At 42.5% G+C, this 23,976-nt stretch overlaps 1 protein-coding gene across 6 annotated transcripts in view; it reads left to right on the top strand.

The window, feature by feature from the left end:
* Window positions 1–23,976, top strand: part of CTNND2 (catenin delta 2) — a 936,097-nt gene that overhangs the window by 690,066 nt on the left and 222,055 nt on the right. For all 6 annotated transcript variants that reach the window (XM_019541636.1, XM_019541627.1, XM_019541621.1 and 3 more), the window contains one exon: window positions 7,568–7,781. In XM_019541636.1, the coding sequence (XP_019397181.1) occupies window positions 7,568–7,781 (214 nt within the window). The remainder of the gene's footprint in view (window positions 1–7,567; window positions 7,782–23,976) is intronic.

The following is a 23,976-nucleotide window of genomic DNA, read 5'->3' as shown; positions in this document are numbered from 1 at the left end:
TTTTTTTCCCTGAGAGGATATTTGTACTGCATGCATTGTGCACCATTCAGAGATTGTTAGGGGCTGCGAGGGCCCTTGAAGGTCATCGGGTCCAGTCCCCCTGCATCAGGCAGGAAAAGACAACTAGGGTCAAAAAGACTGTGTCCAAAAAGACTGTCCAGTGTCTTTTTGAAGATTTCTGGGGTAGGTAACTGCACCACCATTGGAGAGAGTTTATTCCACAGTCTGGACACCCCCGCTATGAAGGAGTTTTTCCTGGAACTGAGCCTGAAGCGGCCTTCCAGGAGTTTGTATCCATTGCTCCTGGTCTTCCCCAGGGGTGCCCTGGTGAACAGCTGTTCACTGAGCCCTTGGTGTATTCCCCTGATGTAGCAGTAAGCCGCTACCAAGTCCCCTCTCAGCCTTCTCTTCTGTAGGCTGAAGAGGCCCAAGTCCCTCAGCCTCTCCTCATATGGCTTGTCTTGCAAGTCCTTATTTCTTTATTTTAATTTTGAAAGAGAATATTGTAGACTTCTTGGATTCTTTTTTTCTCTGTCCTCTGAAGTGCTGGATGTGGGTTAAGGTAGAAGTGAGAGTTTTGACTGGGATACACTGGTGCTCCTCCTGATATTTAGAAATTTCTCAGGGACCTATCTGGAGGGTCTCACTCAGAATCAAACCAATCAATAGATTTGAAGTTGATAGGTAATTTTTTCCCCAGGTCAGATTGATAGGGACTGAACAGGTTTTTGTTTTCCTGTGTGGTTCTTCCTAGGATCATCTGAGTATTTATTAACATTGGCAAGGCCTTTCTCTCCCCTGCTTTTTACCTGTGATTCAGGTTAGGGTGTTTTTGGTTTTCTTTTTACCGCATGCTATATAGTATATGTGTGTGGGAGTGGATGCTTTTTAGGGCTCTTTGTCTAATGGTTTCTTGTGAACAGAGGGAAATGGACTTGATGGACTGGGAGGACACTTTCAGTCCCATTTTCCTATTTTAAGGTAGAGAAAAAATAATGGTTCCAGAGATGGGAATTCTATGATACTACAGGCCAGATTCTACTTTGTTTCGCCTATGTACATCTAGAGTAATTCCAATGACTTCAGAGAAGTTAATTCTGGAGCTGATTTCTGTCAGTGGGGGTGGTGTAACTATCAAGGTTTTTGCCCTTGGCAAAACTCAGTTCAGGAGGGGGCAGGAGTTTTACTCAAAGTCTCCAGTTGGTGTTGCCACAGCGTGGTCTGCCCACCTTCATGCTGGTACACCAGCAGTACAGTCTGTATCACCTTGGCAGGAGGCCCCATGCTGTTCAATGTCTTTATCAATTGTTTAGATGAGGATGTGGAGAGTACTCTGGCCAAGTTTGCGGATGATACTAAGTTATGGGGAAAAGTGGTCATGCTAGGGGATAGGATGTGGATCAGAGTGGACCTAGACAAGCTGGAAAGGTGGGCGGAGAGGAACTAGGTGCTGTTCCATAAGGATAAATGCAAAGTGCTTCATCTGGGGAGAAGTAACCAGCGACATGACTATAGGTTAGGAAGAGATGTCCTGACTAGCACAATGGCTGAAAGGGACCTTGGGATTACGACTGATCCCCAGTCTCATTTTTCCAGGATGAAAATGGCACTGGCTCACAGGATGAATGTGAGCCATGCTGTAGTCAACAGAGCTAATAACGTACTGGGATGCATTATCCAATGTGTTGTGAGTAGAGCTAAGAAAGTGATACTTCCTCTCTACTCGGCACTGGTGAGACCCCAGCTGGAGTACTGTGTCCAGTTTTGGGTGCCACACGTCAAAAAAGATATGGAGAATCTTGACAGGGTCCAGAGAAGGGCCACAAGAATGATTAAGGGCCTGGAGGACAAACCTTGTGAGGAAAGACTAAGGGACCTGGGACTGTTCAGCCTGGGAAAGAGAAGACTGAGGGGGACTTGGTAGCCATCTATAAGTATGTAAAGGGTGAATATTGAGAGATGGGAGAAAAACTGTTCAGTAGCGCAACCCAGGGGAGGATGGAACAATGGCCATAAACTGTTAAAGGATGGCTTCAGGTTGGATGCAAGGAAGAACTCTTAATGGTGAACAGAATCTGGAATAGACTTCCCAAGGAAGTGTTGCAGTCCTTGGAAGTCTTCAAGAGGAGACTGGACAGACACCTTGCTGGGATCATTTGATCTTAGCAGTATTCCTGCAGGGGGGTTGGACTCAATGATCTTTTGAGGCCTGTTCCAACCCTTAATTCATATGATTCTGTGATACAGTGTCCCTGCACCTGGCTACTGCTGTTGCTATTGCATAGACTCACATTGGTGGGTGGGGGGTGGGGAGGGGTGCCATTCTGCCTCACTCATCTACCCCAAGTTATACTACTGGTTAGTGGGAACAGAGGTAAATTGTGCTACACTAGTCACTTGTGAAACTGCATGCATCTTCACTTACTTTCTGAAAACAGTAAAAAAGCAGCCACTTGTATATCATAAATATTATATATAGAAGTGTTTTCATCATCAGACCTTATGATGGGCATGGAAAGAATATTTCAGAAGCCCTTGTCATTGAGGAGTAGGAGCTGGTTCTCAGCTTGTAGATATCCTCTCTTGAAGTCAATGGAGCTGTGGCAATTAATACCAACTGAGGCTCTTCCCCCAGCACTCAGGATGCCTGAATTATTCTTGATGCCATGGCTGTAATCCCTTAAGGACTTTGAGTAAATATTTTAACTCCCTGTGCCTCCATTTCCCTAAGTTGGACCAGGTTAATAAACCTTACCTCTACTTCACAAGAGGCTTATGAGGCTTAATCAGTTAATGGTGGTAGAGAATGTGTAATAATTTTTTGAATATGTGACTGTTAAAATAGTCCCTGAATAGCCATATTGAACAACTGGAATGGATTAAAAATATTAGTTTAACTTAATAGAAGCCTTCAGGAAAACAAGCAAGGAAGTAGCACAGTATCTTGGATAATGAATAACAATGATAGCTGAGCTGTTAGGTGGGACAAGGCCACTCCTAGTGTCAAAAATATATGCGATACAGCTACTGTAACAATGCAAAGCCCCTCACAATCAAAGGGATACTAACTTGTTATAAAGACCCCCTGGAGAAAGGGTGGTTGAGGGTAAGTTTTCAGTGACTGCTTAATAGAGATTCTGAGAAAATCACCAATGCAGGCTGTAGCTGAGAGGTAGAGGTACCTAGTCAATGTAGAGCTTATCAAATTTTGCAGGTCTGGGGAGAGGGGGAAGGGTCACAAAAGGGAAGAGAGAGCTGGGGGATGGGTATAGGAGGGGCTGTTTAATCCTCCAGGGAAGAAAACTGTGGCATGTGATGGGAGGGGAGGGGTTAAGGCACTTGAGGGGCCCAAGGGGAGGGGCTGTTTGCTTCTCTGCATGTATTTTCTGGCACCCTAGTTTTCCCTTCCAGAGGAGCAAACAGCCCTTCACCTTCCTGGTGCCACAGTGAAGCTCAGCGCTGAGCTCACTGTCATCACTGCTGACTGGATGATGCTGAGCTCAGCATCAAACTCACTGCTGGTCAGCCAGGAGCCTGGCAGACCAGAGTGACATTTTTTAAAAGGGAATTTCCTCCCTGCCTGAGGCAATGGCTGCTACAGCTGTTATTGCCTCTTCCAGTGAGGCAGGGTGAGAGAAGAGGGAGAGGGGAGCATTGGCTTTTCAGCAGTGATCAGAGGCCTTGGGAGCAAAGCCTCTGCTGCTGCACTTAAACCTGGCACTAAATTTACCCCCTGAGACAACCATAGGGTATGGGGTGGGGGATGCCACAATCTGGTCATGAAAATGTCAACCCCCACCATGACTGGGCCATGATATTAGTTATCTGGGCCCGCAATTTAAACCAGGCTGCATTTACAAAAGAACAATTGATCCTTTTTCACATACTTTGGTTAAACGAAAATATTTTCTTTTAACTGTCTCTCATTTTTTTTAAAAGACTGGAATATCAAGTACAGTTGATAGTGTACCTTTTACAGAACTCATATATCAAGTTTAGTTTCTAGTCTATTTATTTCAGTAAATGTCACATGTTGTATACTGAACATGATATAGCTATTCCTCATGCAACGTATCACATTTGAAGATATGATTTACTAGTAGGAGCTGACACATTTGATTCAAAAGTGAAATCCTTCTTCCCTGTCAACGTCACTGACTTAGAAAGGAGCAAATCTTTTTCATTACAAATGATCATGTTTGCAATGGATGACATTTAGATCAATCCAACATATTGCAAAGCACGTTCTTTTTGATCTTTGCATTTTCTGAAGTGAAGGGCATCAGTGTTTCTCTTAGCTACATAGGCCCAGGTTCTCAAAAAGATCAGTGAACTCCTGTGCATGAGTCACTGTATTGTACAATTATCCATCCACACCTACAGCCCACCTGCCCTTTCTGGTTGCATTGCTGACCACTTTGCTGCAATGGATGACCTGTAGATTGCTCAGTCAAATATCATATAGGGATCACTGAATGGCAATTACTGCTGGGTAAAAATATGTTAGATAGATTATCTTCAAATATAACAATGGTACCCTGGCAACTGAAAAGTAGTAATTTATTTCTCTAATTTTTGCTCCTCCCTCCCTGTCAAATTTTGGGATAAAAAAATACACGTGAAAAATGGCCTGAAAAATTTTTGAATTTTGGTTTAAGATCAGTCAGTTAAGGTGATGAGTCCTCTAGAAATGCAGTCATACCTAAAGAAAAATAAATAAGTTTTAACTGTTAAGCAGGAAAGTTTCTTTGAGTAGATGTGATATCTTATTAGACGAACTGAGTAGTTTGAGAAAAGTTCTTTGCAAGCTTTTGGGTGATGAATCTAGAATTGTTGCAAAAAGATTTCAAATTTCATTAGAAAAGGTCCCTGATGCTCTTGTTGTTTTGCCTACCTCCTCAAAATCCTCTTTTTTAAACCTAAGACATTAGGAACACAGGAGTGGATTCGGAGTGGGAATGGCCACCTTGGCCACTGAGTTCAGTCCTATGTGTTGACAGGGAATTGGTACCAAAGGAGTCTCCCAACTTGCCACTTTGATTTTGTCACCTTTCTGTTGCAATGGACTTCCCTGTTCCATTGTAGATTCTGCCATCTATATTGTTATCCCCAAAAGCAAATATACCTTGCAGATAAAGTATAACATACCTACTTATTCTTGAAAACACTGTGATCAAGCCAACTTATTTTCCTCTGCATTCACTGCACTGGCAGTGGTGTACCAATAGGTAGGTAACTAGGGCAACAGCCCCATCCTGACTTAGAGTGGACACAAGAACAGACCTGTCACCACTGCTGGCCCAGCTTCTGTTGCTGCCCTTGCCCTGCTGCCCTACTATACCTCTGTGTACTGGCTTCTACAGCAGATTATACCCCCTCCAAAAACTAATTAAAACCTTGACTAGTTTAATGCAACAAATATTGTATGATAACAAAGTTTGCATCCAATAACAAATTAAAATAAATCTCTAAAAGTCCAGGAAATTTACAGAACAGAATACATGGCAATATTTTTCTTTCTGCCTGAAATATGAAAAAAACAGTGGGTAGCACTGTATAACAAAAACTGCCTTGAAATTGCAGTATGGGGTTTTCTGAGTGATCGGAGTTACTATAGCAGGATGGCCTTCAGATAACTGTTTTCATTTGTTTAACTGGGGACTGACTTTGTCCCACTTATTTTGTGTAAAACAAAAGCTTTGTCTGTATAGGTACTGGTTCAACAAAATATGTAAGTATGTGATTCACTTTAAGCAGGCGCTTAAATGCTTTGCTAAATCAGCAAACAGAAATGAAATAAATTGGTCCTTTAAAACAGGATTGCACATATTTTCTTATTAAGCTATACCTATTTTCACAGCAACCATAAAACTGGCACACATCTGTAAACAATTTTTGGTTTAGCTTCAAATTTGTATCCACTGGCCGTGTCTACAAGAAACACTTTACTGCGCAGTAGACCAATGTACTGCAATACAGTACAATGACAATAAAGTGCCACTGTCTACATGTACAGGTGCTTACTGCACAGTAAATTAGTTAAGGCAAATTGCATTAACTGCATGTGTAGATACGCATGCTGAGAAACCACAATAAATAATGGCGCTGACAGACACACACAAAAAAATAAAACACTGTTTTACCGGAAGAGGTGGCACATTAGTTCAACCCAACTGCACAGCATCTGTATAAATCAGGTGCTTCACTGGGGCTTTAATCAGCTATTAGATAAAAATGCCTAAAATCCCTGCTGAAGCGCTGGATCAATACAGGTGTTGGGCAAACTGGGTCCAGCTAACACACTGCCTTTTCAGGGCATGTGCTGAACTCAGTGTGGGAGTGAGCAGAGCTTAAATTAAAACACTGAAGTTTTTTTTTTTCCCATGTCTGCAAATAGCTCATATAACTAGGCTGGTTTTAATTTTTTTAGTTATTCTATTGTTCTGTCTATTTTAGTATCCTGGTATTTATACACATACTTTTCTGTCTCACGACATGACTGAGTTCTGCTGCTTCCATGCATGAGCTGTGGTGAACTGCACTGCACCGCATGCATTTCTATACGTGGTAAAATGCGCATCACTGCACATAAAATGGTGGTTGTGCACTTTTAAACTAAAGCAACTCTGATGCGTTTTAGTTCAAAAGTGTGCCACTACCATTTTCTCAGCACTGATGTGCATTTCACTGCTTATACAACTGCAAGCGTCAAAATGCAAGGCGCTTGTATATGTAAAAATGCCCCTAAGAGTATAGTTATATGCCTACATCTGATTAGTTTTCTCAGATAAGTAAGTAAGGGTATTGAAGCTGGGGTGGCACAGGCACTAAGGCTTATGGTTGATGTTCTAGAGGTTGCAAGTTCAAAGACAGCTAAAACAACTCATGGCATTGCCTGTCAGATTACAGTGAATCTGGAAATTCTGCTAAACACCTTGTCACAAGGGCATGCAAAGGAAATGATAGATTTATATTTTAGAAGAGATGGGTACATTAGTGGTTGATTTTTCTCATTTTTGGCTGCTATATAACATAGAACCCGGTTTTCTAAGGAGCCTATGGCCCATTTTCAAAAGTTTATGGTTTTCCAGGCATCCTATTTTTTCTTCAGGCATTGTTCTTCCCTTTCCTGATCCTAGAAAAAAACGAAAATAACTACAGCAATTACTTATGCTCCAAGGCATACATTTTTAGCCAGCTTGATTCATCAAGTAGTTTGACATTTTGACCAAAAAAAATGTGGTTCCCTGTTGCTGGCAGTCATCTCCTCCTCCCCTACAAACACAGTCCATTTCCCTTTTGCCCTGAATTTGGGGAAGAATCTATTTCTTATTTCCTGATTGTCCTGATTACAGGTCTCCCTGGATATTGGCAGATCAGGTCAGATGATGGTTCCAGTACCCCATGATGATTCCTAATTCTTCTGTACAGGACAGGCCTCAGCAAGTGCCATCCAGCCCTTTGCTGGTACAAAAGCCACCTAACCCATTGTCGATTAAACTGGATAACATGTGTACTGTATCCACTCACTCCTTAATTCCATTATTGTCCTTTTTGGCTGTTTCAGATAAGAAGACAAGGAGGAATACAGTTACTGGTGGATCTACTGGACCATCGAATGACAGAAGTCCACCGTAGTGCCTGTGGAGCGTTGAGAAATTTGGTGTATGGGAAAGCCAACGATGACAACAAAATTGCCCTGAAAAACTGTGGTGGCATCCCAGCATTAGTACGGTTACTCCGCAAGACTACAGATCTGGAAATCAGAGAGCTGGTCACAGGTTTGTTTCTTTCTATATCTCAGTATTGAAGTTCAGCTGTTCTGCAGGTCCTAGCCTAATACCATTCATATGACATTAGTTACTTCATCTTTGGCTTTATTCACCTTTTGTTTTATCATCATCTTTCCCATCATCAAATGTACACCTATAAACTCTTCAGATGGATGAAATAATACCTGCCTTTACTCAGAATTGTACAAGTATTTATTGGTACAGAAGTGATGCTTTGAGCCGTGTTGCTATTTTTGTCCTTCCAGCAGAGAACTATCTTGATCAGGTTGCACCCTATACACCACTGTTCTTCATGTTTGTAGTTCCATCATTGGTTAAATTTCCTCCATTTTATGCTGTGCTGCTTCACTTGAGGAGGTATGGTTATGCTGTTTTTGCTGTTCTTTTCCCCTTTCATATCTTTAAGTAGTGCAAGCCTGTTTCTCTTTGCTTCTGACAGAAATATGTGAAAGAAATGTGTTGGAGAGATGGGCAATGTTTCTGTTATTGCAAAGTGTTTTTCTAATTCTCAGTAGCATACTGAACAATGCACAATCTATATATAGAGAGCACTGTGATTTAAAGAAATTTTAGATTGCAACCAGGTAATTGCTGGTATTCTGTGATTTCAGAAGAAGTTTAATTTTAATTCTGTTTGATTCAGGCTTTTGTGAGAAAAAATACTGTTTTGTACAGAAAAAATACTGTTAAGTACCTGAGGATTAAAATATCTTTGAATCGTGTTCTACCAAAACATGCTCATTTTAAAAAAACCTAAATGTTAGCAGTACCACCTTTTATGGATTTTTTCATATGGTTTGTTATTGTGGGAAAGAAACAGAACTTAAATCTGCTACCCATGGTGCTAGAGTTGATAAAAAGGGCAGCACAAAAATGGAATATAAAATCTCATTGTTCCCTCAACTTTTATATCCTATTTTCACCCAGCAGAAGTAGGAATGTAGCTCAGTTTCTAGTTAGTGTCATCCTTCCCCTAGTCAGTGTTGTGTGTACATGAGCATATAATAATTTCCACAGTTTTTGTGGTATGCCAAGAATTCCTCTTTCCAGAGTGGGGCACTCTTTCAGTGGTTGTTGTACATGAGCAGTCTTCCCTCTCCATAATGCTTTGTCATGCTACATCTGCTCCCTGTTCATGAAGAGCCAGCTTGCATCACCATAAAAAGGAAAGCAAAAGCCATGTAATGATCTTTAAACCCTGTGTGATTTCCCTATTCACTTGACTACTAAACAGTGTCAACAATGTGAAAATTAATTTTATGTTATAAAAAGAAAGTCTTAAGATCCCCTAAGTTATTTCTAATACTGATATTTCCATCATATCTTTCCTGCTACAGGATATAATAAAAGTTCTGGTCTCTGTGATAAAGGGATCATCACACACAGTGTTCCCTCCACTTTAACAGTGGTCAGTTCACTTTGTGGAAAGTCCCTTGTTTAGTACACGGTTGGCAAGAAATCTGCCCTAGGGTTGACTCCTAATCTCCTTGCTCCAGGAAATCAGCCCCATGATATATTTTAAATTTAGATTTTATATTTAATTTTGTTTCCTAATTATAACCCCTTTCATCTCATACCTGTTAGGCAGGTTTAATTAGATTCTTCTTGTCAAGAAGATGCTGTGCTACACGGGGCTCTGATGATGCATCCTGCTGAGTGACAGAATTACTGACAGACCTAATAAAGTGTAACTGCTACTTCAGTTTCAACATATTTGTTCAGCTCCTGCTTGTGTTGTCTGCCTCTCAGCTCCAGGGAGTACTCTTCCTGCTTTCTATGAGCAAATGAGTAACAAAGTGCTAATGAACTTGAGTCGTGAACTTCGGCAACTACAACAGAAGTTTCTGTATTATCTGTTGCTGTAATACACGACCGCTGTATCATTAGCTCTCTGGCCTTTAAAGAAAATAACTTACAGCCAGCATGCAAAATGTATGGCTGATCCTCCTGCATCCCCTCGAGAGAAAGAAATGTCTTTCACTTGGTTATCTTTCAGCTGTGACAACAAATGGTAGATATAAAATGCTGACCTCTAATGGTGGTAAGCAGCACTTGCAGTGACAGTTGTGGCTAAATGTCTACACAGCAAAAAACAATGTCATGCAGAGATAACTGAGTTAGTGCTGCCTTAGTTAGGTTAAGTACTGGGAGCAGTATAGTCAGTGCAATACTCTACTTTCCTGAGAAACATAATAGATTATCCTCTGTGAAGTACTGCATTACTGTGGCTATTACTGCTTGTGCAACCTGGTTCAGGGAAGACTCAAAGTATGAATAAATAATAAGCTTATATGAAAAGGGGAGGAGCAAGTGGTGCAGGAAAGTGATGCTGTGGAGTGGAATCAAAGCAGTTTTAATCTCTGGCATTTCATCCTAGACCAGGTATGGGCGATTATTTGGGCTGCAGAGCCAATTAGCTAGTTTGGTGAGCTACTGAAGGTTGGGTACAAGAGTCAGGGAGATGCCAGTTGATCCTATCCAGCCCAGGAGCTTGAAGAGAGAAGGCTGCATCACATGCTGCTCCACTTTGCCACAGCCAGCGCCAGGCCAGGCTTGCAACATCCAGATTCTTCCACCTTCCCTCCCTGCCCTCCGCCCCCTCCCCCAGCTTTCTGTTGGTGCTGTGCAGTCCTGAAACTGTGGCCACCAGCAGCCAAGCCTGCATGGGACAGGGTGTGATGCAGTGCCCTGAGTAGCCTTCATGCCCGCCCACCAAATTGTTCTTGTTTGCAACTAATAAGATGATACTGTGAGAATGTCTCGCATTGTGTTCCTCTGAATACATTCTCTCTGAACTCTGTTCATTTTACGTCTAAGCAAATCTACTTATATATACCCACATACGTAAGTACCACATATACTGCGCATGTGTATATATATACACACCATACATCCCCTCTATAACAATACCAGTTCTGGGTGTACTGGCCTGCACAAAACCAAATATTTTCAATGTCCACATAAAAATCTTTGCAAACTAAGTTTTAAATTGCACACTAGATAATTGCTTAGAAATATCAAAAAGATGTGTGGTCAGACAAAAACATGAGCGCTTTCAGAAGTTTACAACTTTTTTTGGACTATCATTTGATGGTTTTTTGTACAACAAAATTTTTAGACTTTGCATTTTGGCTTATAATTGCATCCCATAAATATGAGCATTCTCATAAAAACCCAGACAGTTTACACTACAAAATCTGTTTACAATGCATGTATTTAACCACTAACTAAATAAAGCTCTGAACTGGATAATTTTTTTCTCCAAAATGTTTATTATGAAAGGATCATCAGAATTTAATTTAAATCCTCTTGAAGCCATTGTGTATTATAATGTTGCCCAAAATAACCTTACACAAATATTCACAAAATGCAAATGCTGCCTATCTTATTATTCTTCAGCATTGGACCCAGTTTAATTTTTCACTGTGAGTTCCATTCATTTATGTGGAAAAATTGTTATAATCCTTGGTAATAGGCTAGATAATAAATGAAAGGAATGGTCTTTTTAGTAAATGTTGTGAGTTCAAGCTTTAATCTCATCCTATTTCAAAGTTCCTTAACTAGATGATAATTTATAGTTAAAATAGAATTGTTTCCTCTGCTCCCACTAGCAAGGCTCAGTTACCCTGGTCATTTTGTACTTCTAAAGCCTGTAGTACTCTCTGAGCACAGCATCAATCTTATTTATTAGTGTCAGGCAGGAATTCTAGCACCTTTTACCCTTTCCAAATTATTTCAGTCATTACTCTAGTCCTATCTTGGCCACATCTACAGTCACAGGGCAGTGTGTTTCTGGCCATTATTGCAAATTTAACAGTCAATCATTTTACTCGCATAAAAACATTTTTTCCTTGATAAAATGAAAAACATAGGGAAGAAAGTCTGAAAATAAAGTTTATTAAAGGAAAACATACTGCCTTAGAGATTCAGAATGGAAGACATGCTAAAATCTGAAGGCCTTCTACAAAGCGTTTTTTTTTAATTCCCCTCTGCTATTCCATATATCTGAGTGTCTTTCTAAGTATTTATACCATTACAATCCCATAAAGTAAACTAGTAGTTCTTAAATCATCAGTTCCTTCTGCCTTCCACAGTAACAGTGTCAATGGGATTGGTTTTGTTTTATATTTTTAAGTATTTGGGAAACTAGGCCATGATAGTGGATTTTGGGTTTAAGTCCTTTGTCATTCCAGCCCAGGGTAGGAGCCAGCACAACTTCCCTTGGAAGTTGGTTCCAGATCCTAGCCACCCTGACAGTGAAGTAGCGCCTCCTGATATCTAGCCTAAATCTACCCTCTGCCAGCTTGTGCCCATTATTTCTTGTCACTCCTGGCAGTGCTCGGGGGAACAGGGACTCCCCCAATGCCTGCTGGTCCCCTCTGACCAGTTTGTAAACAACCACTAGATCCCCCCTCGACCTTCTCTTGTGGAGGTTGAACAGGTTCAGGTCCCGTAGCCTCTCCTAGTAGGGCCTGCCCTGCTGTCCCCTGATCATGCGAGTGGCCCTCCTCTGGACCCTCTCCATGCTGTACACATCCCTCCTGAAGTGCAGTGCTCAGAACTGGACACAATACTCCAACTGCGGCCTGACCTGTGTCACATAGAGGGGGAGGATCGCCTCCTTGGACCTGCTTGAGGTGCAGTTGACCTTCATGACTGCGTCTCCACACTGTTGGCCCATGTTCATTTTGGCATCAATAATGACTCCAAGATCCTTTTCTGCCTCTGGACTGACAAGAAGGGAGTTCCCCAACCTGTAGGTATGCTGCTAGTTCTTCCTCCCCAGGTGCATCACCTTTCATTTGTCAGTGTTGAATCCCATCCTATTCTCATCCGCCCACCCCTGTAACCTGTCTAGGGCCGATTGCAGACTATTCCTCCCTTCTAGCGTGCCCACTTGTCCTCACATCTTAGTGTCATCTGTGAATTTGAACAGGATGCTTTTTACCCCCTTGTCCAAGTCACTGATGAAGATGTTGAACAGTGTGGGCCCAAGGACCAAGCCCTGGAGAACCCCACTGCCCACATACCTCCAGATCGAATCAGACCCATCCACGACCACCCTCTGGGTGCAGCCCTCCAGCCAACTAGTGATCCATCTGTAGGGCCACAGTGTAGGTATCAATGCCACAGTCCCTTAGTTTTTTCATGAGAATGGGGTGAAAGAGAGTGTTGAAGGCCTTCCTAAAGTCCAGAAAGACTACATTCACTGCGACACCTGCGTCTAAGGATTTTGTGACCTGGTCATAGAGGGCTACCAGGTTGGTCTGACAGGACCTGCCTCTAATGAACCCATGTTGGTTGCCCCTAAGCATAATCTCCCCTGCTGGCCCCTCACGGACATGCACCAGGATAATTCTCTCAAAAAGCTCGATCATCTTTCACCACCAATATACCTGGATCTCTCTGCTGTCTTCTGACAATATTGACCATTCCTTCCCCTTGCCTTTGCATTTCTGTTTTCTTGTAGTTGTTTTTATAGCTGACTGGCCTTGCCTCCAGCATTTCTTGTAACAGCTGCTTTTCCTCCCTTACTTTTTTGTCACTTGGTTCCTCTTTTTTTTCTTCTTCACAGGTCTTCAGTAACCTCATCTGTTTCCAGTTATTCAGCAGCAGCCTCTACACTGATCATTTCTGAATCTGCATTTTCATCCCTGACAGTTTCCCATTTATCTGATCCTGTGCCTCTGAAGCTGTGCCTCTGGCTTCCCCTCTTGCATTTTTATCCCCTGTCTCTCATTTAATCTCTTCAAAGCAGAATCTATCTTTCCTTTTAACTCTTCCTCATGGTACAAGACAGGGGTTGGAGTGGGTCATTGTGGCTTCTGTACTCCCTGATGGGCACATCTACACATGCGCTTTAATGCACAGTAGCCTATGTTACTGTGCATTAGAGTGCCACATCAGAAACCATGCTGATATGCTAATGCACAGCAAAAATAGGCTAAGCATCACATTAAGCATCACTAAGAAAGCATGCGCTTTCGCTACTGCACATGCAGGTATGCTTTTGCTATTGCACTTTCATTACTGTGCAGTAGCAAAAGCACATTAATGAACATGTAGATGTGCTCAGTGAATCCTTTATGGTGAAGCCAGTCAGGGGGGCAATATGAACTTTGATGTAAGTTAGAGGAGTTCCAGGATTTCCTTTACACACACTCATCCACTCACAGCTCCGCAGGTCTATGGAAGCAACCCAAATGATTCAGAGCACAGCTGGGAGCCAGACCCCCATTCCATAAGTAGCAGAGAAAGAATAGCATGGAACCATTATGTGATTTCCCTCTCCCTATGTCACAGATCTTCTGGTGGCCAGATCTACTTTCTTCACTAACAAAGCCTTCATAAAGGGCCTGGGATTTACAGTGAATGAATATATAATACATTTGTGAATAAGTGAAATATATTAATGCAACTATGCAGTTCCCAGAAGCCCTAAATCTTTATAATCAACCAGCGAGTCAAGGAGAATCTGAATTACAATACAGTTTCACTGTAGTTTTCTGCATTGAAAACACTTTAATCTGACTGAAACATATTTCATTAGCTGTCTCTCTACCATAGTTCTGTGACAACACTCTTCCCAGTAGCTTCTAGTAAAATGAACCAGAAAAACCCTTTTATTAGTCATTTTAAATAGTTGAGAGTACAGTGTACATTAATAAATATGAATGCATACAAGAGTATATATGAAATTAGCATGCAGCCTGTGGATTGTGAAATAAAAAATCTATTTTCCCTCGTTAGGGATGACAATGCATAACTGATTTGTGGCTCCACTTTACCTCTCATGAGTTACAAGATAATTATGAACACTTTTCCATAATTATATTTTAGAGTTTGCTCTATTTGCTTCGTGATTAGCACAAAAATTATATTAACCAGTGTTAATAAGGAGTAATATGAGAATCACCACTGATTCTAACTGTAGAAAGTAAAAGTTGATTACCGGACTCTATCGACACCAAAATAAGTTTGTTATTTTTGGTTCCTACCCTTCTCACAAACAAAAAAAATTCTTTTCTCTCCAAAAAACAAAAGTTGTCACTGCTGAAATCATTGTTTCTGCTCCATATGGAAAAGCGAGCTAAATTAGTACCAGAATCTTTTGAACAGCTACCCAAAATGACTGCCCCATTGGTCTATCAAACTCTATGTATCTGGTCTTACTGAGAGAAGATTTTATTCTGCAGATGATCATAGCATGATCATAACATGTTGTAATTATAAATAGTGAAATGGCAAGTTATTTCTTACTGCACTGGGCAGCCAATCTGCAACTTATTTTTGGACACTACTACAACACAGATGTCTGAGGTGGAACTTTTGTCTTCTGAATATATGAAAGTGTTGGGTAAATTAGGAATTTTACCTCCAAAACATCAAAGCTGTGAAAGTAGCTCATCTTTAGTGCTTTGCTTTAAGTTTGTCTGGAAATCACATTTAATCACTTTTGAGAAAGTTGCCAGATCAATGAGTTCAGGGAATATGGCAGAAATAATACATCTTGATTATAAACTGTAGATGCATGTGTCCCAAGAAGGTAGACAGAATATGGAATTCAGAGTCACATAGGCATGAAACTTGTGTCATTAATATATGTCAGTCTTTTACTCAAAAAAAAAAAGTAAACCTTAGGTATTCTCCATTAATCAGATGGTCAGAGAAAAATGGAAAAATAGAAGTGAGAGAAACATGCCAATATTTGGTGGAATGAGTTTACAAATATAAAGTGATTAAGAGATGTAATAAATAACTATAGTCTATCCAGTTTAATTTCAGTTTTCATAATTGCACCAATCAAAATTGCAAATTGTGTCATCAAAAATTCCCTATGATCCCTATCTATCTTGGAAATATTGCAGTAATATCCATCTCAAGAGTGGGGAACATGTTCTTAATACAGGTTACATGTTGTGTTCATATTTAGAAAAATCTGATATACATCCTGTGTAAAGAAGGTTTTAGAAATCCAGTTGGAATCAGTTGCGTCAGGCGTGGGCAAAATACAACCTGCAGGCCAGACCCAGCCCACAAAGGGACTTTGTCTGGCCTGCAGTGGGTCCCTTGATCCCACCCAGCCCATCTGGGTCATAGCTCATCCTGCTGCCCCTTGCGCATGAGTGGGGCTGGGGTGGCTGTACAACTGGGTTGACTTTCTAGGCAGCCCAGGTGGTAGTGGTTCTTTTCAGTTGCTGCCGCTGCTGGCCCCAGCCCCATGGTACTGGCAGTAACCCATGCACACAGCCCCGCCCCGGTCTGCCCCTTGCCGTGCGCAGACTTGGCCTGGCAGAGTGGACTGGCTCCGGACCATCTGGAACCCATGCATACAGCCCAAACCCTGACCCACTCTGTGCCTGCTCCAGGCTCGCCTACTTATACTGAGCAGTGGCAGCAGGGACAGCAGTGGCTGGGCAGAAGCTGCTGCTCGGTGTTGGGGAAAAGTGGCCTCGTTCCCAGGCTGTTCTTGCTGCAGCTGCCTAGATCCCATGCCTGGGCTGCCCTGCAACTCCTGTGTACTGCTACTGCTGCCCCACTGGGTGGTGTGGAGGTGCCAGTGATGGCAATGGAGAGGAGCTGCAGGACAGCCTGGTATGGGCTCCAGGCAGCTGAAGCAAAAGGACCTGGCAGCAGTGAGACCACTTTCCCCCATGCCAAGCAGCAGCAGCTCAGCATGGTTGGGCAGTCTGGAGCAGTCATGGGGTGGGCCAGGGTTAGATCTGTGCATGCAGTTTCCAGCTGGTCTGCTTCAGCTGGGGAGAGTCCAGTGTAGGCACAGTGTGGGCTGAGGTAAGGGCTGGGGCTGTGCACTGTTGGCAATGACAGGGACGAGTGGTAGGGCATGCGGGCTCCAGGCAGTTGCGAAGGGGCGGGGGAATGGTACTGGCCAGCCTGCAGCAGATCCCTAGAACTGCCTATGTGGCCCTCAGGCTCAAATAATTTCCTGCCCCTTAGTTATGTGTATGTTAAAAACTTTTTTTAAATTCTTCCTTTTGCTATGATTGGTTTTACAGTCTTGTGAAACATCACAACCGGTCTCATATCCAAATAATCATAGCTTTCAAAGCACTATTATATTTTGACTCAAGGCTGAAAGTGGAAAGATCTCTTCATTTAATGAGGTAAACCTTGCTTAAAGAATGTATAGTCTCAGTTTTCCCTAATAATACATGTTCCTTTAGCTAGTATTAATTGGTATAAAAATACTGTTAGCTTTTATTCCAGTATTCAAGCTTTTTATGGATGAGATAAAATTCTTGTTATCCCTGTTAATTCCAATTAAAATGAATGTGAAAAGGAGCTTATTATATATCTTTTTTCATAGTTGAAATCATTCAGAGGTCACCCCCACAACTGAGCACTGCAGCTGAATTCATTAATGATTGAAGATTTTCAGAAGAGCAATCCAAAAGCACAAATAACAGTTAGGTGCTGAATACCCATTGAAGCTCAATGGGAGTTGGGTCCAATTGTCCATTAGGTGTTTAAAAACCTCTTAATTCATGCATAAATATTGTTGTTTACTTTTGTTTGTTTGTTTTGGCTTCTTTATTATTTGAATGCAGTACTGAGTGATTGAGAAAAAATTTTGATCCAGTCATTATGTTATCAATTAACATTTTTCTGTCCTGCTACAAAGCATAGCAGCATTTATAATATATGCAGTATATACAGTTCTGAGGACAGCTGCATGTTGTCATAATGATACCTATCTGAATTGACAACTGTTGAACATACCTTGAGGACCAAGACCTGTGGCATATGCTTACTAGGGCTGTGCGACGCTTCGGTCCCTGATTCGATTCGGCCCAATTTAGTGGCCAAATCTCCAAATCTGAATAAAATCAGAACCCTCCAAATCAATTTGGAGAGATTTGGACACCTTTAAAAGTTTTTTCTATATACGTGTAGGTAGCAGGGGCTCATGAGCGCGGCGATGCTGGGGTGCATGCAGAGTCCCACGGAAGCACAGGGGGCCCCTTCCAGCCCACTTCTGGGTCCATTGGGGAGCATGCTGGGGGGCTCCTGTGACTGGTGTCTCCTGGGTCTGGGTCCCCCCACAGCTGATTGCCAAGCCAGCGGGTGGGGTGGGGGGCAACACGCTCCCTGGCAGACCCGAAAGTGGACCGGGTTCACCACTGAGCAGCATCACAGCGATCACAAGCCACGCTGCTACCTCAAAGGATGCAAAAAAACTTGTATAGCTGTGTCTGTGTACAAATCACTGATTCTCTGAATCAGCATCAACTCTTCAGATTCACATTCAGCCAAATCGAATCAGGGACAGTGATCCAAATCACTGAATCAAATCACTGTCCCTGATTCAGGCCAAATCCAAATCAAATAGGGCCCACTTCGCACACCCCTAATGCTTACCTCTAAACTTGTGAACAGTCCCATGGAAGCTAACGGTTAAGTTAATCATCTGCCTGATTAAAGAATTCGGCCTTAGCTTTTTTCCTTTTCAGTCTACTATTTCCAAGACCTAAAGATTGCAGCTATTTGGAGACTTTCCAAAACTGTCAAGAAAGACTATATCTCCATTTCTCACCATATGCCAAGTAAGCACATCTCAGCTAGCACCAAAAATGTGGAACTCTAGGTCAGAGCTAATTCCTGTACTATATTTATAGGGAACAATTTCACTGCTGTTTACAAAAAGTCATCAGCTTGGAAAAGGTCTTGAAAAATGTGAACACTAGATAAAAATGGCAGCTTATTCTCTTGATACCTTTGTAAACCTTTCTGCCTAAAGTCAAGCTGAGTAACTAAGCAGCTGACCAAGACTAAATAAAACAGTGGGTCAACATTTTAGATTAATTTAGAACCAAACCTTATTTTTTTCACAGATTATCTTTGCTAATTATCCCTAAATTTAAAATGATTCCTTTCTGCAGGAAATGGTTTCTGGAAATGTCAATCCTGCTAATGCTGTACTTCAATACAAAGTAGGAAATCTTGATGTTAGTGAATGCAATATTAATATTAAAAAAATACTAATATTAAAAAAATGTTAACAGTAGTTCTTGGATACTTCTCATGTTGCAGTGTTGTTAGGCTTTACTATATTAGTTTAGTCTATCTGTTTTCTGAATTTCTAGTCTTCTTTTATTGCAATATAACATTAAATCACAAGGTAGTGAATCATATTTAACAGAATTGTGGTAAAGGGGGAGAGCCTTTAATATTAAGTTCCATCAAGCAGTTTATCAATGCAATAATTTTCCACAAAAGTGCCCTTGACATTAGCTCAGCTACTGGAGCATGTAAACACAGATGTGAAATCTTATTGTGATATAAACTACACATTCAGAGATTGCGTCTATTTATAGGCACAGAGCTTTTGAAAATTTCATTTTAAAAATAAGTGATGGGATGTGCTAAACCAGTGGGGACCACCTTTTTGGCAGGCATGCCACAATTTAGCACCATATCCTCTGCAAATACCACTCTGATCCCCTTCTCCTTCCTGATCTGTTACTGTGCTTTCTGTTCCCTGCCAAGTTGCTGCTCTTTCTGCTCCCTGCCCTGTCTCCCTGCCTGTCCTGTTCCTGATCTTCCTCTGGGTGCACACAGAAGCTTCGCATGCCACTTGTGGTATGTGCGCCACAGTTTGGCCACACCTGTGCTAAAATATTTCCAAGAGAAATTTACTGTGGCTCTTAATGCTGAAGGATCAGGCCTTTTGGATAATTCTTGACCCATTTTCAGTTGTAAAGTTTAAAATATTTGTTGACAGCATTCTTATAATCTCCCTCTTTAGTACAGTCCTAAAACCCAATCTATGATAGTACAGTATGCTTTTGCAGTGTGGAATTAATAGTGTTAATCCTTGTCTTGCAAAAATTAAACTGCAGAAAAACAAAACAAAGCTGTGAAAAGGATCTGGCAAGTTTTACTATCTATCTATGAAAGTATTAAGTGGGAGCTAATAATTTTGCTTTAACAATTATTATAGAGAGATTTTTTAGAAAGGGCTTTTTAAGATAAGATTCCCAGTTTTTAATGATACTTGCTAAATCAATGAAGCATTTTTGCCTGGCTAAGTGCTAAATATTTTTAATTTACAAGCAAGATTTGGGAGATAACATATTTAACTATTCTGTCTTTACTATCACTTTACGTTAATAACAACGGTAAGTACGTTTTCCCCCCTTAAAATGAGTCAAAGATTACTATATCTTCTGCATCTATTTAATTCACTTTAGATGCAGTTCTTTAACATAATTGTGCAGTTCCTTTTGACATCATTGAAACGAATCATTACTTAACGTTAAGCAATTGCTCATGCTTTGCTGGATCGGGGCCACTGGGCAGGATTGTGCTGTTTTGTACCATAGTGCGTGGGTACAGAGAGAAGTGGAGTTCCCCGCTGTAAGTGAGAATGCTTTGCAGGACATGTTCTGAGTTGCCACGATCTCCTGGACCAAACAGAAGTTCACTGTTAGTTCCAGGGTAGGGGATCAGGGGGAGAACCTGGCTGCTGGCTGTCAGCCTATAGCTGGTTTCCCCTAGCAATGGCCCCTCTTCCCTACATGGCTGCAAAGTTTTCACCATGGGGAAGAGGGGGAAAGAGAGCAGATGGAGCTTGTTCTAGGAGTTCCCCTGCCAGCACTGGAGGGTGGGTGAATTGGAGGCCCCCCCCAAACTTGGGGGCATAGGCAATGTGTAGGGAGCACGGGGGGGGAATGTGCCCCCCTGAAAGCGCTGTTGCCCCCCCTTGACAACAAACAGTCTGGCTGGTAGGGGGGCACAGAGTGCCTCCCCCACCGAAATTGGCTCCACCTGTGGCACGTCAGCAGCGGAAGTGCCAGTCCCTGGCTGGCCGCTGGGGGACTCCCACCCCCTGGCTGTACCCCGCTGGTGCCCTCTCCCAGATTCAGGAGGCACCAGTTGTCCATACTTGTGGGGGGGGCGGGCTCCAGTACATCCATCCCACTCTCCAGCAGAGGCTGAAAACCCTCCAGACCTAACTCCCTCCACTCCCTTTGCTCCCCTACACCCAATTCTGAAAACAGCAATAGGCTGTAAGGCAACTATGGAGTTGTCTGCAACCATGCATTTGTGTTTAGTCACAGCTGTAGACCACACTTTATGGACAAACCATGTGAAAATTGTCACTTCTGTCTGCGCCTACTTCTTCCTCCAACTCAGCAGTTTCTTAATGGATGAAGGTCATGTAATCATTTGACTTTATCTCCCATTATCTTGAGAAACTGTTAACCATGCTGTTCTTCATTCTCATACTGCAACAGTTCAATCCTGTGAGGCAGTGATGATTTCCTATCCTCAAATCTCTTGGAAACATTGGACCGGAGACTGAATATCATAATTTCCAGTTACTTCTCCAGTTCAGTAAACAATACCTTTAGATTTAACTGAGCATCTTCAAATATTTGCATAAGACAATGCTTTCTTCTAAGAAAGAGTTGTGAAGTCTTCATTTGCTACAGTGTAAACTAATCTATTCAGTGTTTTCTTTCATATTTGTACCAAAAGATATTTATATGCGAATAGCAGTATAAACATTGTATGTAAAAGAAACTTTTAAACAGCATTTTAAAAATAAAACCCTTTTAAATATTAGATTTCTATGCTCAGCCATAGAAAATAGGTGTCTAAATGGGACTTAGGCAGAATGTAGCTACCTGAGTTGCAAAGAGTAGTACTCCACATTGTCTGGGAAGGAAGATAGTTTGTTACTGTTTCTATTAGTAAATGCTTGACAGATTGTGTTGCTCCAGTGATGGGTGCCTATTTGTTCACAGAGTTCCAAAACCCCAGGCAGTACTGCCTGGTGGCAGTCATATTTCCAGCCTATGGGCTACAGATCAGTAATCTTCGGCAAACTTCTGTGCCATTCAGTATGAATTATTTATTCATGGTAACTCTAAAGGTAATTTTACAAATTCTGTAATTTTACTTCCGGGGTGATGTTCTGTTACACAGCGTTTAAGTAAACAAGATTGCCACTTTCACGGAGTCATTTTCTGCCAAACCTATTACAGGTTGCATTCCAATTAAAAATAAATTCCTCTCCTTTATGAATGCATTCTAAAAGTATGAGGTTACTATTTCTGTTCTAAAATTGAAATAAATAACAGTCTTTACCCACTGATGTAATTTGTTGTGCTGATGAAGAGTCACTCAACTTTTTCATAAAGATCAAGTGAGTTATTCACCTTCAGCTGTCCTCAGTCAATTAAATCTTTCACTTTCTTTATGTTCTTAGCTTGATGACAGGGCTTGCTTATTTATAGTTCAGTTGTTAGTGTGACTTCCTTCCTTCCTCTTTGGATGCCTCAGACCGGGCTCACTTGGAGCTGCATGGGGCGATCCTGAGCATAAGACTCCCTGGCTTCCTATCTCTTTTCTTTTCTGACTCTCACTTATCTAAAGGTCTCTTGCCTTTCTCTACCTCCCTTTCTGATTTTTTTCTTGCATTTTCACAAGTTTATCTTTTTTCCTGTTCTCTGTCCTCTCCCCCTTTTAATTCTGGTTTCTCCATCTGCGAGTTGCATTTGTCTACTTCGCAGCTTCTTTCTTACTGTTTCTCTTTCTTTCTTTCTTTTTTGCTTATCTGCCATGGAGAGTTATCTTATTTTATCCTTTGCCTTGGGGTGCTCTTATTCCCCTCCCTTTTCTCTTTTTCTTTTTCATTTCTTTTTTTCCCCCTAACCCCCATGCAGTTCCCCCGCTCCCCTTTCTCTTTCTCACTCCTCCTTTCTCCCCTCCGGGCAGTCACCCTTCTCCCTTTTTGCTTTTTGTGGTCGCTTTCCCAGACACTTATCTCTGTAGTTTATCTACACAATTTGTTTTTTGTTCCCTTAGTTAGTTTTAGCTTTTGGGATTAACCCTGTCCTAGCAGGAATGGCTGCTCCCACACCCAGCAGCTGGCATGGGGATGCCTCTCAAAACCTCCCCCTTAACCATGTCTTGAGGGTTCACACCCCTCCCTATGTTGGGGACGGGGTCTGTGCAGGTGCCCTAGCTGATCTCCTGGGATGGCCTAACATACGTTATGCGGCTCATGTTAACATGGTCCCAGTGATTTACCTGAGCGCTCCCACCCTAGTCAATAGGGTGTATGCAGAGGGCCCTGGACATTGCAGGTGTATGCTATCTTGTAACACCCCTAGACACCCAGGCAGTGAGGCTGGTGTTTTCCAACATGCCCCCACACCTGTCCAACTGGGAGCTGGCCAGGGGACTCGAGCCCTATAGGCTTTCTACAAGTCCCTTTCGCCAGCTGATGATTGGAAGCAAGGACCCAAAGCTGAAGCATGTCCTGTCCTTTCAAAGGCAGGTCTTCATGGTCCTCAGGGAGGGCCCCAGTCTCTGCCTCACTCCTTGAACTTCAAACTCGTAGGGCAGAGGTTTGTATTTATTTTTCCTTGGGGGACACCACATGTTTCCAGTGTGGTAGTTCTTCTCACCTAGCAGCCCAGTACCCACTTAGGAAAGCAGACAGAACATTGGTAACTGCAGCAGTGCCAAAAGATGGCACATCTACTTCTGAAACATAGGCCCTGTTCAGTGAGACCAGGATCTGTTCCCGACCTCCCTTGACCCGTGTTCTATCTGAGGAGGCTGGGGTCTCCAGCATGAGAGCGCCATCCAGTGGAGGGTCTGGGACTACTACCTAGCCCTCTTCCCGCACCTGTTCCATATACAGTGCCCACTGCCCTGGTGCAAAGGCTCAACCAGGTGGAGGGGCTGATGCCTCCACTTGCCCCCTACCCACCTCAACTGCCCCAGCCAAGGCGGATGGGACAGCTGGTGACTGTGGCCCCAGGGTGCTGTCAGATAACGGGCCTCAGGCCTCTTCCCAGCCCTCCATGGCCCTGTCTGAAGTGGTTGGCCCCACAGGGGTGAGCCAGGAGCAGTCTGGCCCATCCCCTATAAAGGGGGGCTGCCCACCACTCCTCCTCCTCCTCCTCCGAAGGAGTGGAAGATGAAATGGACCTCTCAGGATGCCCCATCCCTGCCAGGGCCTTCCTTAGCTGGTGCCAGTGGGGTGCCCTGCTGGAGAGCCTGAACCCACTCCAGCTATCCTGCCGGCAACCCCGTTGCATGTGGCCATGGCCAGAGCTGACTTGGCAGTGGAAGAGGCGATGGCAGTGGTCACCAGCACCTACAGAAGAAAAAGACTTGGGGGTCATCATTGACCACAAGATGA

This window comes from Crocodylus porosus, unplaced genomic scaffold (genome assembly GCF_001723895.1).
Source record: "Crocodylus porosus isolate Cpor-Errol unplaced genomic scaffold, CroPor_comp1, whole genome shotgun sequence".
NCBI classification, from domain to species: domain Eukaryota; kingdom Metazoa; phylum Chordata; order Crocodylia; family Crocodylidae; genus Crocodylus; species Crocodylus porosus.
Note: the sequence above shows the minus strand (reverse complement) of the source record. Positions and strands in the feature narration are given on the sequence as shown.